Source organism: Cherax quadricarinatus, chromosome 27, assembly GCF_038502225.1.
Source record: "Cherax quadricarinatus isolate ZL_2023a chromosome 27, ASM3850222v1, whole genome shotgun sequence".
Taxonomy (NCBI): domain Eukaryota; kingdom Metazoa; phylum Arthropoda; class Malacostraca; order Decapoda; family Parastacidae; genus Cherax; species Cherax quadricarinatus.
The window spans coordinates 33,359,176-33,376,744 of NC_091318.1; the positions used below are offsets into that span (position 1 = coordinate 33,359,176).

The following is a 17,569-nucleotide window of genomic DNA, read 5'->3' on the forward strand; positions in this document are numbered from 1 at the left end:
GCCTGTGTATATAGACTCGTGTAGTGCCTGTGTATATAGACTAGTGTAGTGCCTGTGCATATAGACTCGTGTAGTGCCTGTGTATATAGACTCGTGTAGTGCCTGTGTATATAGACTCGTGTAGTGCCTGTGTATATAGACTTGTGTAGTGCCTGTGTATATAGACTTGTGTAGTGCCTGTGTATATAGACTCGTGTAGTGCCTGTGTATATAGACTCGTGTAGTGCCTGTGTATATAGACTAGTGTAGTGCTGTGTATATAGTTCGCTGTGGAATTCATTTATGAACAATGTTGACAAACATTTATATCGACGTTAATATTTTGGTGTAAATGTTTAAAATATCATAATTTCTCTAATGAAGATTAAATTACAGTAAGTAAAGTAAATTAAAATAAATAAAGTAAATTAGAATAAGTAAAGTAGATTAGAAAAAATAAATTAAATTACAATAAGTTAAATATATGACACATTATCCAAGTGAAAAAAATAACAACAGTTAATGTACAGTTTTTAAAAAACTTAATGAATATAATTTTTATAAAATGTGTAAATGTATTCACAACGCCATTGTTAAATGTGATTAAGTCATGAAACTGACACCTTCAGTAATTATCTTCATTATCACGTGATTGTTGTGGTTCATTCAGTGGACTCGTCTGATGGAAACTGTTAAGCGCATGACGTCTGTGTGTTTCCTCTCCCTCTACATAGATTACATAACACTTGGCTAAGTTTCAAGCATACCAGATATATCAGAGTTAACTTGTATGTTAGAGCATGAAAGTCCCTGGCACTGACTGCACATAGCTGAGCTCTTTAACCCGTCACTATCGGTGTCAGTAAGACCATTCTCACCCGATTTTGCAGCTGCATGATATCATACGAGCACGTTGCATTGGACAAGTGGTTACCTGTCTCTGTGACTTCCAGTGCGCCAGTCGCTTTCCATCCCCATTTCAAGGAAAATGTTTCATTGTCAATCTACTGTTGTACAGTGTAACTGGTGCGGTATGAATGGAGTTTGGTTATTGCGCTTATAGGAGGCAGTGATTCCATCTTTAACGCAGAGGATTAACATACTTTACTGGGTGATGGATTGTACATGATATGGCACTATTCATCCAGTGACTATGCTCTCTCTGATCTATATAACAGAAGGATAAACGCTTCCCCTGCTCTTACTATGTCTTCCTGGTTCCTGTGTGGTAACGTAATTGGTTTCATCGCATCCAGTACTTCGCCAAAGATGATACTATCTACTGTGCTTAATTTTTTTTTATGTACATGACAACTTTGTGTCGCAGCCACTGATACCATGCACAAACATGAGATGGTATTCGATTTTGGAATTGGCTGATTGCATTTCCTAAATACTGTAGAGTTGGATTGTTTTTCGGCTGGAGAACATTTGGGTGTTTACATTTGGGAAAGATTGTGACACCGTCCCTAAAATGTGTGTGTCTATTCCAGCTGCAATTTCTAGCCACTTAGTTTTAGTGAGTGTATTGAGTGCCGTTGATAATATGAAATCAGCGTCAATCTTACGAAGTTTCACTACAATCCCACTGTTCTGACGGTCCAATGTAGGGAAGTTGGTCAGGACTTGTTCTTATGGTCTTTTTTATTGATCTTTCAAATAGTACGTCTGATGTGGTACATGGTTTAAAAAATTATTTATCTGATGATGTACACTGCACAGCACGGCGCTGTTCCTCCACAGCTTTGGCTGTCATGGATGTATCCCTGAAAGTATGTTTTTACTGACTTTTCTCACTAACCCAATGTCAGCACGAGAGAGGCTGCTGAGACAACTCTACGAGCTGTCTCAGCAGCCTCCAAATCAGTGGAGAATTTAATGAAACATGTTAAGCGCATGAAAAGAACCATGTTGGACTGGCTTCAGCATCATGTCCTCTTAATTTAATGGTGTTTGTTGACACACACAATATAAGCTACAGTCATACCAATGACACCTGTGACATGCAAAGAGTACGTAACCTTTATTTGGCGCATGTACATACCCTCATTGGAAGGCTATCTCCCCAACCAGCGAACCAGTACTAGGGTCGAACGATGAGGCCCCATCGTTCGATCAGTACCCAGGTTCAGCCAATGAGAAGGTGGGTCTGGCAATCGTAGAGGCGTTGAGGGCACCACCCACCTGTCTACCCTTGTCATTTCCATACTAGAGCTGGGTTTTTTTAATACCTGGGAGAAAAGCTATGAATCTGTCAACATTTTCATTTTGTATTTCAAAATGTTCTTGGACTTTGACTCAGTGTTAACACTGACTACCTCAAACTCCTCCTGTTCTTCACCATTCTCCTTTGTATGGACTGATGAAGCCACTGTGTGGGGAAACGTTTCCTCATTAAAGATACCCAAATGCTGCACATGTGTCTAATTTATCAGCCGTTTACACTGCCATTATAAGAGAATCCTGGAAAAAATCAGTCTGTTAGTAATTTTTCCGAGTATACGAGGTAAGAAGTAGGTTGACACACATACCTTCGTCGTCAGAACCAATCATGGCGTATCGGGAGAAGCCAAAAAGATCTCGCTCGGTACCAAGTCCAAAACCATCCTTGGTCCACTGGAGGTGCCCCACTTTGTTGATCACTCTGCCAGCAAGCATCACACACACAATTTATTATAAATAAATGTCAAGTATTATTTTTATTTAATTCTTATATAATTTATATTCCTTTTCCAATATCTTCTAAATTCATCAAACTTACTTTAGAAGAACAAGCCACAGTAGCGTGACTAGAAGTATCCAAAAACAATAGTTACATTGCAATAAGTGGAACAATTCACAGCTAACCCACAAACTGGTAACAGAAAATATGTTTTGATTCCTTATGGACCATGATGTTCCTGGACGAACCGAAAAAGACTGCTTACCCAATTACTGACTCTATTATTCCCCTCTCTTTCTTAAGGGACCACAGCTTTACATAATTTACTTAAATTCTTAAACATCGAAAATTTTGAATAGAGATTTCCTATTATTAATAAATTAATAATCATTTTCAATAAATTCATTTTTTTGAAGCTAATGTATTTGAAAATACTTCCATTAATGTTGAAGCAACATAAATGCAGTTAATACAACAAAAATATCAACAATGACTCAACACAGCAGTAACAATGACACAACACAGCAGTAACGATGACTCAACACAGCAGTAATGATGACTCAACACAGCAGTAACGATGACTCAACACAGCAGTAACGATGACTCAACACAGCAGTAACGATGACTCAACACAGCAGTAACGATGACTCAACACAGCAGTAACGATGACTCAACACAGCAGTAACGATGACTCAACACAGCAGTAAAGACGACTCAAAACAGCAGTAACGATGACTCAACACAGCAGTAACGATGACTCAACACAGCAGTAACGATGACTCAACACAGCAGTAAAGATGACTCAACACAGCAGTAACGATGACTCAACACAGCAGTAACGATGACTCAACACAGCAGTAAAGATGACTCAACACAGCAGTAACGATGACTCAACACAGCAGTAACGATGACTCAACACAGCAGTAAAGACGATTCAAAACAGCAGTAACGACGACTCAAAACAGCAGTAACGATGACTCAACACAGCAGTAACGATGACTCAACACAGCAGTAACGATGACTCAACACAGCAGTAACGATGACTCAACACAGCAGTAACGATGACTCAACACAACAGTAAAGATGACTCAACACAGCAGTAACGATGACTCAACACAGCAGTAACGATGACTCAACACAGCAGTAACGATGACTCAACACAGCAGTAAAGATGACTCAACACAGCAGTAACGATGACTCAACACAGCAGTAAGGACGACTCAACACAGCAGTAACGAAGACTCAACACAGACTCAACACAGCAGTAAAGATGACTCAACACAGCAGTAACGATGACTCAACACAGCAGTAACGATGACTCAACACAGCAGTAACGATGACTCAACACAGCAGTAACGATGACTCAACACAGCAGTAAAGATGACTCAACACAGCATTAACGATGACTCAACACAGCAGTAACGATGACTCAACACAGCAGTAACGATGACTCAACACAGCAGTAACGATGACTCAACAGAGCAGCAACGATGACTCAACACAGCAGTAACGATGACTCAACACAGCAGTAACGATGACTCAACACAGCAGTAAAGATGACTCAACACAGCAGTAACGATGACTCAACACAGCAGTAACGATGACTCAACACAGCAGTAACGATGACTCAACACAGCAGTAACGATGACTCAACACACCAGTAACGATGACTCAACACAGCAGTAACGATGACTCAACACAGCAGCAACGATGACTCAACACAGCAGTAACGATGACTCAACACAGCAGTAACAACGATGACTCAACACAGCAGTAACTCAACACAGCAGTAACGATGACTCAACACAGCAGTAACGATGACTCAACACAGCAGTAACGATGACTCAACACAGCAGTAACGATGACTCAACACAGCAGTAACGATGACTCAACACAGCAGTAACGATGACTCAACACAGCAGTAACGATGACTCAACACAGCAGTAAAGATGACTCAACACAGCAGTAACGATGACTCAACACAGCAGTAACGATGACTCAACACAGCAGTAACGATGACTCAACACAGCAGTAACGATGACTCAACACAGCAGTAACGATGACTCAACACAGCAGTAACGATGACTCAACACAGCAGTAACGACTCAACACAGCAGTAAAGATGACTCAACACAGCAGTAACGATGACTCAACACAGCAGTAACGATGACTCAACACAGCAGTAAAGATGACTCAACACAGCAGTAACGATGACTCAACACAGCAGTAACGATGACTCAACACAGCAGTAACGATGACTCAACACAGCAGTAACGATGACTCAACACAGCAGTAACGATGACTCAACACAGCAGTAAAGACGACTCAAAACAGCAGTAACGATGACTCAACACAGCAGTAACGATGACTCAACACAGCAGTAACGATGACTCAACACAGCAGTAAAGATGACTCAACACAGCAGTAACGATGACTCAACACAGCAGTAACGATGACTCAACACAGCAGTAAAGATGACTCAACACAGCAGTAACGATGACTCAACACAGCAGTAACGATGACTCAACACAGCAGTAAAGACGATTCAAAACAGCAGTAACGACGACTCAAAACAGCAGTAACGATGACTCAACACAGCAGTAACGATGACTCAACACAGCAGTAACGATGACTCAACACAGCAGTAACGATGACTCAACACAGCAGTAACGATGACTCAACACAGCAGTAACGATGACTCAACACAACAGTAAAGATGACTCAACACAGCAGTAACGATGACTCAACACAGCAGTAACGATGACTCAACACAGCAGTAACGATGACTCAACACAGCAGTAAAGATGACTCAACACAGCAGTAACGATGACTCAACACAGCAGTAAGGACGACTCAACACAGCAGTAACGAAGACTCAACACAGCAGTAAAGATGACTCAACACAGCAGTAACGATGACTCAACACAGCAGTAACGATGACTCAACACAGCAGTAACGATGACTCAACACAGCAGTAACGATGACTCAACACAGCAGTAAAGATGACTCAACACAGCATTAACGATGACTCAACACAGCAGTAACGATGACTCAACACAGCAGTAACGATGACTCAACACAGCAGTAACGATGACTCAACAGAGCAGCAACGATGACTCAACACAGCAGTAACGATGACTCAACACAGCAGTAACGATGACTCAACACAGCAGTAAAGATGACTCAACACAGCAGTAACGATGACTCAACACAGCAGTAACGATGACTCAACACAGCAGTAACGATGACTCAACACAGCAGCAACGATGACTCAACACACCAGTAACGATGACTCAACACAGCAGTAACGATGACTCAACACAGCAGTAAAGATGACTCAACACAGCAGTAACGATGACTCAACACAGCAGTAAAGACGACTCAACACAGCAGTAACGATGACTCAACACAGCAGTAACGATGACTCAACACAGCAGTAACGATGACTCAACACAGCAGTAACGATGACTCAACACAGCAGCAACGATGACTCAACACAGCAGTAACGATGACTCAACACAGCAGCAACGATGACTCAACACAGCAGTAACGGTGACTCAACACAGCAGTAAAGATGACTCAACACAGCAGTAACGATGACTCAACACAGCAGTAACGATGACTCAACACAGCAGTAACGATGACTCAACACAGCAGTAACGATGACTCAACACAGCAGTAACGATGACTCAACACAGCAGTAACGATGACTCAACACAGCAGTAACGATGACTCAACACAGCAGTAACGATGACTCAACACAGCAGTAACGATGACTCAATACAGCAGTAACGATGACTCAACACAGCAGTAACGATGACTCAACACAGCAGTAACGATGACTCAACACAGCAGTAACGATGACTCAACACAGCAGTAACGATGACTCAACACAGCAGTAACGATGACTCAACACAGCAGCAAAGATGACTCAATACAGCAGTAACGATGACTCAACACAGCAGTAACGATGACTCAACACAGCAGTAACGATGACTCAACACAGCAGTAACGATGACTCAACACAGCAGTAACGATGACTCAACACAGCAGTAACGATGACTCAACACAGCAGTAACGATGACTCAACACAGCAGTAACGATGACTCAACACAGCAGTAACGATGACTCAACACAGCAGTAACGATGACTCAACACAGCAGTAACGATGACTCAACACAGCAGTAACGATGACTCAACACAGCAGTAACGATGACTCAACACAGCAGTAACGATGACTCAACACAGCAGTAACGATGACTCAACACAGCAGTAACGATGACTCAACACAGCAGTAACGATGACTCAACACAGCAGTAACGATGACTCAACACAGCAGCAACGATGACTCAACACAGCAGTAACGGTGACTCAACACAGCAGTAACGATGACTCAACACAGCAGTAACGATGACTCAACACAGCAGCAACGATGACTCAACACAGCAGTAACGATGACTCAACACAGCAGTAACGATGACTCAACACAGCAGTAACGATGACTCAACACAGCAGTAACGATGACTCAACACAGCAGTAACGATGACTCAACACAGCAGTAACGATGACTCAACACAGCAGTAACGATGACTCAACACAGCAGTAACGATGACTCAACACAGCAGTAACGATGACTCAACACAGCAGTAACGATGACTCAACACAACAGCAACGATGACTCAACACAGCAGTAACGATGACTCAACACAGCAGCAACGATGACTCAACACAGCAGTAACGATGACTCAACACAGCAGTAACGATGACTCAACACAGCAGTAACGATGACTCAACACAGCAGTAACGATGACTCAACACAGCAGTAACGATGACTCAACACAGCAGTAACGATGACTCAACACAGCAGTAACGATGACTCAACACAGCAGTAACGATGACTCAACACAGCAGTAACGATGACTCAACACAGCAGTAACGATGACTCAACACAGCAGTAACGATGACTCAACACAGCAGTAACGATGACTCAACACAGCAGTAACGATGACTCAACACAGCAGTCAGCAGTAGTAAGACTCTTGCATACAGAGTACAAACACCGCTTTATGGCCTCTTTCTGTCAAATTCTGCAGGTTATATAATGTTATTGTAACATGATGGTATTTTATTTAATATACAAATATATTATATACATAGACAAATATGTGATTGTCATGTGACCTCAGATATGCCAGACGGAAAGCCTTTATAAACTTGGATAAGGTCACTTCCAACCTTTGCGGATATCTCAGTCGGTGTTTCACTCAGCTGTGATGTCTTCGGAAGTGATGAGACAGCTGATGGGATAGGATTTCATGGTAAATGAACGATCCTTATGTTCATCCTCTCTATTATTAATCTTTGTTATTTATTATTCATTTATCTAGTCCGGTATAAGACCTACGTGAGACTGAACTGAATAGCAAATGTTTCATACACTCTGTACAAAATTTAAATTAGGATAATTTGCATTTCACACGCTCCTGCATTTCCATAGCAACTGTGGTCAAGTAATGACATATCTGTGTTATGAATGGCTGTCTTAGTTTCTACTGTGGCTGTCAGTCCCGCCCTCCAACACACACAAACTGACAGACAGCTATAAATTTTTTTTTTCTTTTTTTTCAACAAGTCGGCCGTCTCCCACCGAGGCAGGGTGACCCAAAAAAGAAAGAAAATCCTCAAAAAGAAAATACTTTCATCATCATTCAACACTTTCACCACACTCACACATTATCACTGCTTTTGCAGAGGTGCTCAGAATATAACAGTTTAGAAGCATATACGTATAAAGATACACAACATATCCCTGCAAACTGCCAATATCCCAAACCCCTCCTTTAAAGTGCAGGCATTGTACTTCCCATTTCCAGGACTCAAGTCCGACTATATGAAAATAACCGGTTTCCCTAAATCCCTTCACTAAATATTACCCTGCTCACACTCCAACAGATCGTCAGGTCCCAAGTATCATTCGTCTCCATTCACTCCTATCTAACACGCTCATGCACGCTTGCTGGAAGTCCAAGCCCCTTGCCCACAAAACCTCCTTTACCCCCTCTTTCCAACCCTTTCGAGGACGACCCCTACCCCTCCTTCCTTCCCTATAGATTTATATCCTTTCCATGTCATTCTACTTTGATCCATTCTCTCTAAATGACCAAACCACCTCAACAACCCCTCTTCTGCCTTCTGACTAATGCTTTTATTAACTCCACACCTCCTAATTTCCACACTCCGAATTTTCTGCATAATATTTACACCACACATTGCCCTTAGACAGGACATCTCCACTGCCTCCAACCGTCTCCTCGCTGCTGCATTTACCACCTAAGCTTCACATCCATATAAGAGTGTTCGTACTACTATACTTTCATACATTCCCTTCTTTGCCTCCATAGATAACGTTTTTTGACTCCACATATACCTCAACGCACCACTCACCTTTTTTCTCTCATCAATTCTATGATTAACCTCATCCTTCATAAACCCATCCGCCGACACGTCAACTCCCAAGTATCCGAAAACATTCACTTCTTCCATACTCCTCCTCCCCAATTTGATATCCAATTTTTCTTTATCTAAATCATTTGATACCCTCATCACCTTACTCTTTTCTATGTTCTCTTTCAACTTTCTACCTTTACACACATTCTCAAACTCATCCACTAAGTTTTGCAATTTTTCTTTAGAATCTCCCATAAGCACAGTATCATCAGCAAAAAGTAACTGTGTCAGTTCCCATTTTGAATTTGATTCCCCATAATTTAATCCCACCCCTCTCCCGAACACCCTAGCATTTACTTCCTTTACAACCCCATCTATAAATATATTAAACAACCATGGTGACATTACACATCCCTGTCTAAGACCTACTTTTACCGGGAAGTATTCTCCCTCTCTTCTACATACCCTAACCTGAGCCTCACTATCCTCATAAAAGCTCTTTACAGCATTTAGTAACTTACCACCTATTCCATATACTTGCAACATCTGCCACATTGCTCCTCTATCCACTCTATCATATGCCTTTTCTAAATCCATAAATGCAATAAAAACTTCCCTACCTTTATCTAAATACTGTTCACATATATGCTTCAATGTAAGCACTTGATCAACACATCCCCTACCCACTCTGAAGCCTCCCTGCTCATCCGCAATCCTACATTCTGTCTTACCTCTAATTCTTTCAATTATAACCCTACCGTATACTTTTCCTGGTATACTCAGTAAACTTATTCCTCTATAATTTTTACAATCTCTTTTGTCCCCTTTCCCTTTATATAAAGGGACTATACATGCTCTCCGCCAATCCCTAGGTACCTTCCCCTCTTTCATACATTTATTAAACAAAAGTACCAACCACTCCAACACTATATCCCCCTCCCTGCTTTTAACATTTCTGTCATGATCCCATCAGTTCCAGCTGCTTTACCCCCTTTCATTCTACGTAATGCCTCACGTACCTCCACCACACTTATATTCTGCTCTTCTTCACTCCTAAAAGATGGTATACCTTCCTGGCCAGTGCATGAAATTACCGCCTCCCTTTCTTCCTCAACATTTAAAAGTTCCTCAAAATATTCTCGCCATCTACCTAATACCTCCCTCTCCCCATCTACTAACTCCCCTACTCTGTTTTTAACTGACAAATCCATACTTTCCCTAGGCTTTCTTAACTTGTTTAACTCACTCCAAATTTTTTTCTTATTTTCATTAAAATTTCTTGACAATGCCTCTCCCACTCTTTCATCTACTCTCCTTTTGCACTCTCTCACCACTCTCTTCACCTTTCTTTTACTCTCCATATACTCTACTCTTCTTATAACACTTCTGCTTTGTAAAAACCTCTCGTAAGCTACCTTTTTCTCTTTTATCACACCCTTTACTTCATCATTCCACCAATCACTCCTCTTTCCTCCTGCACCCACCTTCCTATAACCACAAACTTCTGCCCCACATTCTAATACTGCATTTTAAAAACTATTCCAACCCTCTTCAACCCCCCCACTACTCATCTTTGCACTAGCCCACCTTTCTGCCAATAGTCGCTTATATCTCGCCCGAACTTCCTCCTCCCTTAGTTTATACACTTTCACCTCCCTCTTACTTGTTGTTGCCACCTTCCTCTTTTCCCATCTACCTCTTACTCTAACTGTAGCTACAACTAAATAATGATCCGATATATCAGTTGCCCCTCTATAAACATGTACATCCTAGAGATTACCCATCAACCTTTTATTCACCAATACATAATCTAACAAACTACTTTCATTACGTGCTACATCATACCTTGTATATTTATTTATCCCCTTTTTCATAAAATATGTATTACTTATTACCAAATTTCTTTCTACACATAGCTCAATTAAAGGCTCCCCATTTACATTTACCCCTGACACCCCAAATTTACCTACTACTCCCTCCATAACATTTTTACCCACTTTAGCACTGAAATCCTCAACCACCATTACTCTCACACTTGATTCAAAACTCCCCACGCATTCACTCAACATTTCCCAGAATCTCTCTCTCTCCTCTACACTTCTCTCTTCTCCAGGTGCATACACGCTTACTATAACCCACTTTTCACATCCAATCTTTATTTTACTCCACATAATCCTTGAATTTATACATTTGTAGTCCCTCTTTTCCTGCCATAGCTTATCCTTCAACATTATTGCTACTCCTTCTTTAGCTCTAACTCTATTTGAAACCCCTGACCTAATCCCATTTATTCCTCTCCATTGAAACTCTCCCACCCCCTTCAGCTTTGTTTCACTTAAAGCCAGGACATCCAGTTTCTTCTCATTCATAACATCCACAATCGTCTCTTTCTTATCATTTGCACAACATCCACGCACATTCAGACTTCCCACTTTGACAATTTTCTTCTTATTCTTTTTAGTAATCTTTACAGGAAAAGGGGTTACTAGTCCATTGTTCCCGGCATTTTAGTTGACTTTTACAACACGCATGGCTTACGGAGGAAAGATTCTTATTCCACTTCCCCATGGATATGAAAGGAAAAGTAATAAGACCAAGAACTATTAAGATAAAATCAAAGAAAACTCAGATGAGTGTGTGTAAATAAACGTGTACATGTATGTGTAGTGTGACCTAAGTGTAAGTAGAAGTAGCAAGACATGCCTGTAATCTTGCTTATTTATGAGACAGACAAAAGACACCAGCAATCCTACCATCATGTAAAACAATTACAGGCTTTTGTTTTACACTCACTTGGCAGGACGGTAGTACCTCCCTGGGTGGTTGCTGTCTACCAACCTACTACCTACTATTAACCCAGTAATAAGTTCAATGATGATTTAGACACGTGTGCAACATATGCTACATTCTTTTCATGAGTGGATAATCACATCGACTCCAGACTCAGGGACTGATTACCTCAAACTCCTGATCTTCAACAATTCTTCTCTGTGTTGGACTGAGGAAGCCACTGGTTGACGAATGTTACACAAATGTCTAATCATCAATCTGTCAGTTCTAAGAATCAGTTATCTGCACGACGTAGAGTACCCATGTCTTCTTGATACCAGAGAATACTCTCAAAGCAGAATGGGGTTAATGCGTGCTCCAACACCTATTATGTCAGTGTCAGGATAATTCTCTGATTAGATACACATGTTTATTGTTTGATACTCGGAATTGCCTGGTGGTTCCAGTTGTGTTATATGTAGTTAGGTTCCAGTATCGTATTAAGGTAATTCCTTGCATTTCTAGGGTGTTAGTACATCTTCCAGGTGTGTTCAAGGTTATTCGTTCCTAACACTGCCTTGGGTTATGCATAGATTATTGTATAATTTGTAGTTTAGTCGTTCCTAGTCAGCTGGGCTAATTTTGCGTTTTCCGAGCTGTGTATACGGCCTATATAGATTATTTCTGTAGATCAGTTATATCTAGCTATTCTACCATTTGAAATATTTCTGTAGACCAATTAACATTTCATTATGACACTGTCCCTTCTGGTACTGCCTATTTAAGTTTTATTCGTAGGTCACTAATATTCTGACAATAGGGCGGTGTATCTTGTATATATTACAAGGTTAGTAGGACAGCATTCATGTGACCTACTCCTCCTGAATGTACTGCCTAATTAATACATTTCTATTATTGTCAGGACGGTACTGTCTAATGGGTACTTCCATATGTTATATATTACTATACTTTTTTCCCTCAAGGTCACTTTCCACTGGCAACTAAGCTGGCGGGACAGTTATTCAATATTACTGTCTTATGCGCCATTGCCCTGTGTTATTCTGTGATAATGATTTATTTCTCAATATATCGTAAGTAGTTAGGGAGCGAATTATTTGTATTTATACACTGGCTGGCTTAGTGTGAATTTAATGTGCTTTCGTTTCTATTACACTCCTCAACTGTGTAACAGGTCACCATCCATAGATACTACGGTGTCAGACACTTTCCATCCACTTACACTTACACATGTCTCCCTGAGGAAACAAATGGAGATAGATCTATGTAGGTGAAAGATATCCTGCCCCGTTAAGCTAAGTGGTTTTATTATGTGGATAATATCTTGTGTTTTTGCCCGATTTACTTGACCTTAGCACATTTTTACCGAGACTTAACTCTCTTGTCGCCTCTATTAAATTCAAAGTAGAATAAGAAGCGGATTTTAAGCTTCCATTTTTAGACGTTCTGATCTACAGGATTGATAGAATGTTTAAGTTTACAGTGTATAGGAAGGCAGGAGTGTGTGTTCATGTATCCACTACTACTCCTACCATGAAACTAGAGTAAAAAGATGTGTCTTTCTTACTATGTTTCTGAGAGCTTACAGAGTGTGTAGCCCTGAGTTTCTTGATGAGGAAATTAGGAAAATCTTTGATATTGCTACAAAAGTACTTTACCCTAAGGAGTTTGTAGAAACTGGTTTGCTGGCAGCTAGAAAAAAATTATCATAGGAAGGAACCAAGAATAACTCCTCAGGCCAAGAATGTGCTTGTCCTGTCATACAATGGAAATTAATCAGTTCTACCGAATGCCCTAAAGATATTCAACATACAAGTTTTTTAAGAATTCGCGGACTCTTAAGAGTATGTTGATCAAGAATTCCCCACAACACTGTGTTGGTAGTGTGTAGAGGATTGAGTGCTAAGACTGCAACTTATCTTATATGGGACAGACGACTGGCAAACCTCCAAATATTAGAATAACACAACATCGGTATTCAATAAGGGCAGCTCAAGAATCAAAAGCAATATTCAAGTACACATGAGTTTGCAACAATCCTGCTAAACGGTCAGAAGCCAAATTAATAGTGCCACATTCGTGGCTAGAAAGAAATATTTTAGAATCGGCAATTATTAAACATGACAAACATTCATTATATAATGTTAGTTGCAGATTATTCAAACTTGATTCGTTTATAATTTAGGCTATTGTGCATAACCTAAAACCAAATTCATATATGAATACTCTGGATTGTCTTAAGTGTCATGGTTCCACTTTGAGGAATTAGGGCCTGTTCCTGCCAGATTGGGTTCGACCAGCATTTGAGCAAAGAGTCTGATGGATTAGATAAGCTATGGCTGTCTGCCTTGGATTAACTATAGATGTCCCCATTAATTTTAAGTGAGTCTGCCATAAACTCGTTTTCTTTTTCTGAATTTTGTTAAAAGTTCCCAAGACAAATGCCAGACACATCTGTATTCAGAATGTAAAGTCTTTTATATTGTCCCAAAGTCTGACTGAATTTCTGATAATTGTCATGTCACCAATGTTAAGTTTGCTAAGTAATACTCGATTACCTTTGTTGAATATCCATTATTCCCATAATATTCAATCTTTTTGGCACTTGGCACTGGTGTGCCTGGGGCACTGATAATCTCTTGCGTCCCTACCTCATTCTTAGCAAGAACGCTCCTCAGAGCGAATCTGCTGGGAACTCTTACTCATTTCTGCAACAATGCGGTCTCCTGATGATGTGTTGATTACAATATGAAAAGCCAGGCCCGCTGGCCTGGTGGCTAAAGCTCCCGCTTCACACACGGGAGGGCCCGTGTTCGATTCCCGGCAAGTGGAAATATTTCAACGCATTTCCTTACACCTGTTGTCCTGTTCACCTAGCAGCAAATAGGTACCTGGGTGTTAGTCGACTGGTGTGGGTCGCATCCAGGAGGACATGATTAAGGACCACAATAGAAATAAGTCAGACAGTCTTCGATGACGCACTGACTTTCTTGGGTTGTTCTGGATGGCTAACCCTCCGGGGTTAAAAATCCGAACGAAATCTTATCTTATTCAACTTGCCTTGTAGTTGTTTTGCATCTAGTATCGCTTGTTCGCTATCCTTAGACCTCAACTGTCCCTCCTTACCTCTCTCCACCCATTTACAGGATAGACTTTGAGGGAAAAATTGCCAGATGCCTTTATTGCAGCATCGCCAGTCTTTAATACTGATCGCTGAATCAGTTATGTTTTAGTTCGACGTCAACCTCTGACTGTTGCGATCATGTCAGGCCTTTCCTCTAGAGTACTTACAGTTAGTTTGTTAAAAATTTGTTAAGTTGTAATCTAACAGGCGAAATTTCTAGGCTACGAGGTGGTCGTGACCCCTGTACGGTTTTAAGGTAGACCTGAAGAGATGAGTGTCCCTTGCTTCTGAGACAATGAATCATAAATACGCTTAACGAGTTCCCTTTTCTGAAACTCATAAACTGAAGTTAAAACTAAGGCGGCGTTTCGGTTCATCCTGGATCATTATCAACTCGAGTAATGGAACGTAAACAGTCGTCAATTTTCATCTGTAACTTGTGAAATAGAAGTGAATTATTCAAACTACATTACTGGGAGGACAGATCACGAAATAGCCTCTAGGATCCGGTGGTGAGTCCAGTCATTATATTATTTAGAATAATGTGAAACTGGTAAAGCATCACAGAAACCTTCGAGGAAATGAGGGAATTCCTATCTGGAATTCCATGGGATATTGAATTCCGTGTGCGGACATCGTTAAAAAAAATATATTATTTACTGAGGAAACGATTCATTTCACCCCAAAATGACAAGGAGGAACAGATCATGTAAAGAGCAAAGCCGATATAAGAACAAATGCATAGAACAGCTGAAGCAGGGAGGGAGGTGAAAGATCATGAAGAACCTGAAGAAACACAAGCAAGCCTTGGGACAGATTAAATAGAACAGGAGAAGGGACGACTTACCTACAGGGAAGAACAGCTGTGGAGCCCACTACAGCAGTCTGGGGCGTGGGCTGGGTAGCAAAGTGCTGTGCCCCTTCTCTACCAAGAGTTTGCACGGCTGAGCCTCCCATGCCTGGGCCAAGTTGAACCTCTTTCTTCGTACCTACAGCAGTCACGTTTCTTCCCGCCCCAACCTCCTGCTGGATAATGCCCGCAGCCCACATTGCATTCACAGTCAAGTGCGCCCAGGAAGACCACAGCACCCATGCCCAAGTCCAGGAGATCCACCACGTGAACATAGCCTGTTGGATGAAAGAAAAACTTCAATAGAAATAAAGAATATATATATATATATATATATATATATATATATATATATATATATATATATATATATATATATATATATATATATATATATATATATATATATATATTTACATATATATATATATGTCGTGCCGAATATGTAAAACTGGTCAATTAGCAAGAACTCATTTAAAATTAAGTCCTTTCTAAAATTTTCTCTTATACACTTAAAGATATATTTTTGGCATTAATGATAATGTAAAAATTTATAATTTTGCACCAAAAGAATCTTAGAAAACTTACCTAACCTTATTATAACAAGAACAATTTATTTTAGGCTAACCTAACTAAATATATTTTAGATACGTTTACAATAATTTAATACTAAACAAACACAGTGAAACATATTTTTTTCGTTAGGTTCAGAATGATTTTGGCGAAATTATTGCATACACAAATTTTCACTTGTCCTATATGGCAAGATAAGCGTTGCTATTTAATCCAAGATCGCAAGTTCTGCCTATTCAGCACGACATACATATATATATATATATATAAATATAAAAATATATATATATATATATATTTATATATTTATATATAAATATATATATATATATATATTTATATATATGCACTTATATATATAGGTAGTAGGTTGGTAGACAGCAACCACCCAGGGAAGTACTACCGTCCTGCCAGATGACTGTGAAACAAAAACCTGTAACTGTTTTGCATGATGGTAGGATTGCTGGTTTCTTTTTCTGTCTCATAAACACGCTAGATAACAGGGATATCTTGCTACTCCTACTTACACTTTGGTCACACTTCACAGACACGCACATGCATATATATATATATACATACATCTAGGTTTTTCTCCTTTTTCTAAATAGCTCTTGTTCTTTTTTATTTCTTCTATTGTCCATGGGGAAGTGGAAAAGAATCTTTCCTCCGTAAGCCATACGTGTCGTATGAGGCGACTAAAATGCCGGGAGCAATGGGCTAGTAACCCCTTCTCCTGTATACATTTACTAAAAAAGAAAAGAAGAAAAACTTTATAAAATTGGGATGCTTAAATGTGCGTGGATGTAGTGCGGATGACAAGAAACAGATGATTGCTGATGTTATGAATGAAAAGAAGTTGGATGTCCTGGCTCTAAGCGAAACAAAGCTGAAGGGGGTAGGAGAATTTCAGTGGGGGGAAATAAATGGGATTAAATCTGGAGTATCTGAGAGAGTTAGAGCAAAGGAAGGGGTAGCAGTAATGTTAAATGATCAGTTATGGAAGGAGAAAAGAGAATATGAATGTGTAAATTCAAGAATTATGTGGATTAAAGTAAAGGTTGGATGCGAGAAGTGGGTTATAATAAGCGTGTATGTACCTGGAGAAGAGAGGAATGCAGAGGAGAGAGAGAGATTTTGGGAGATGTTA

The 17,569-nt window shown here is 40.1% G+C and overlaps 1 protein-coding gene across 2 annotated transcripts in view; it reads right to left on the minus strand.

Annotated features, from left to right (window-relative positions):
• Window positions 1-16,124, minus strand: part of LOC128691076 (irregular chiasm C-roughest protein) — a 203,809-nt gene extending 187,685 nt beyond the window's left edge. For both annotated transcript variants that reach the window (XM_053779871.2, XM_053779870.2), the window contains exons 1-2: window positions 15,847-16,124; window positions 2,511-2,623 (exon numbers count right to left, since the gene is read on the minus strand). In XM_053779871.2, the coding sequence (XP_053635846.2) occupies window positions 2,511-2,623; window positions 15,847-16,124 (391 nt within the window). The remainder of the gene's footprint in view (window positions 1-2,510; window positions 2,624-15,846) is intronic.
• Window positions 16,125-17,569: the final 1,445 nt, after the last annotated feature.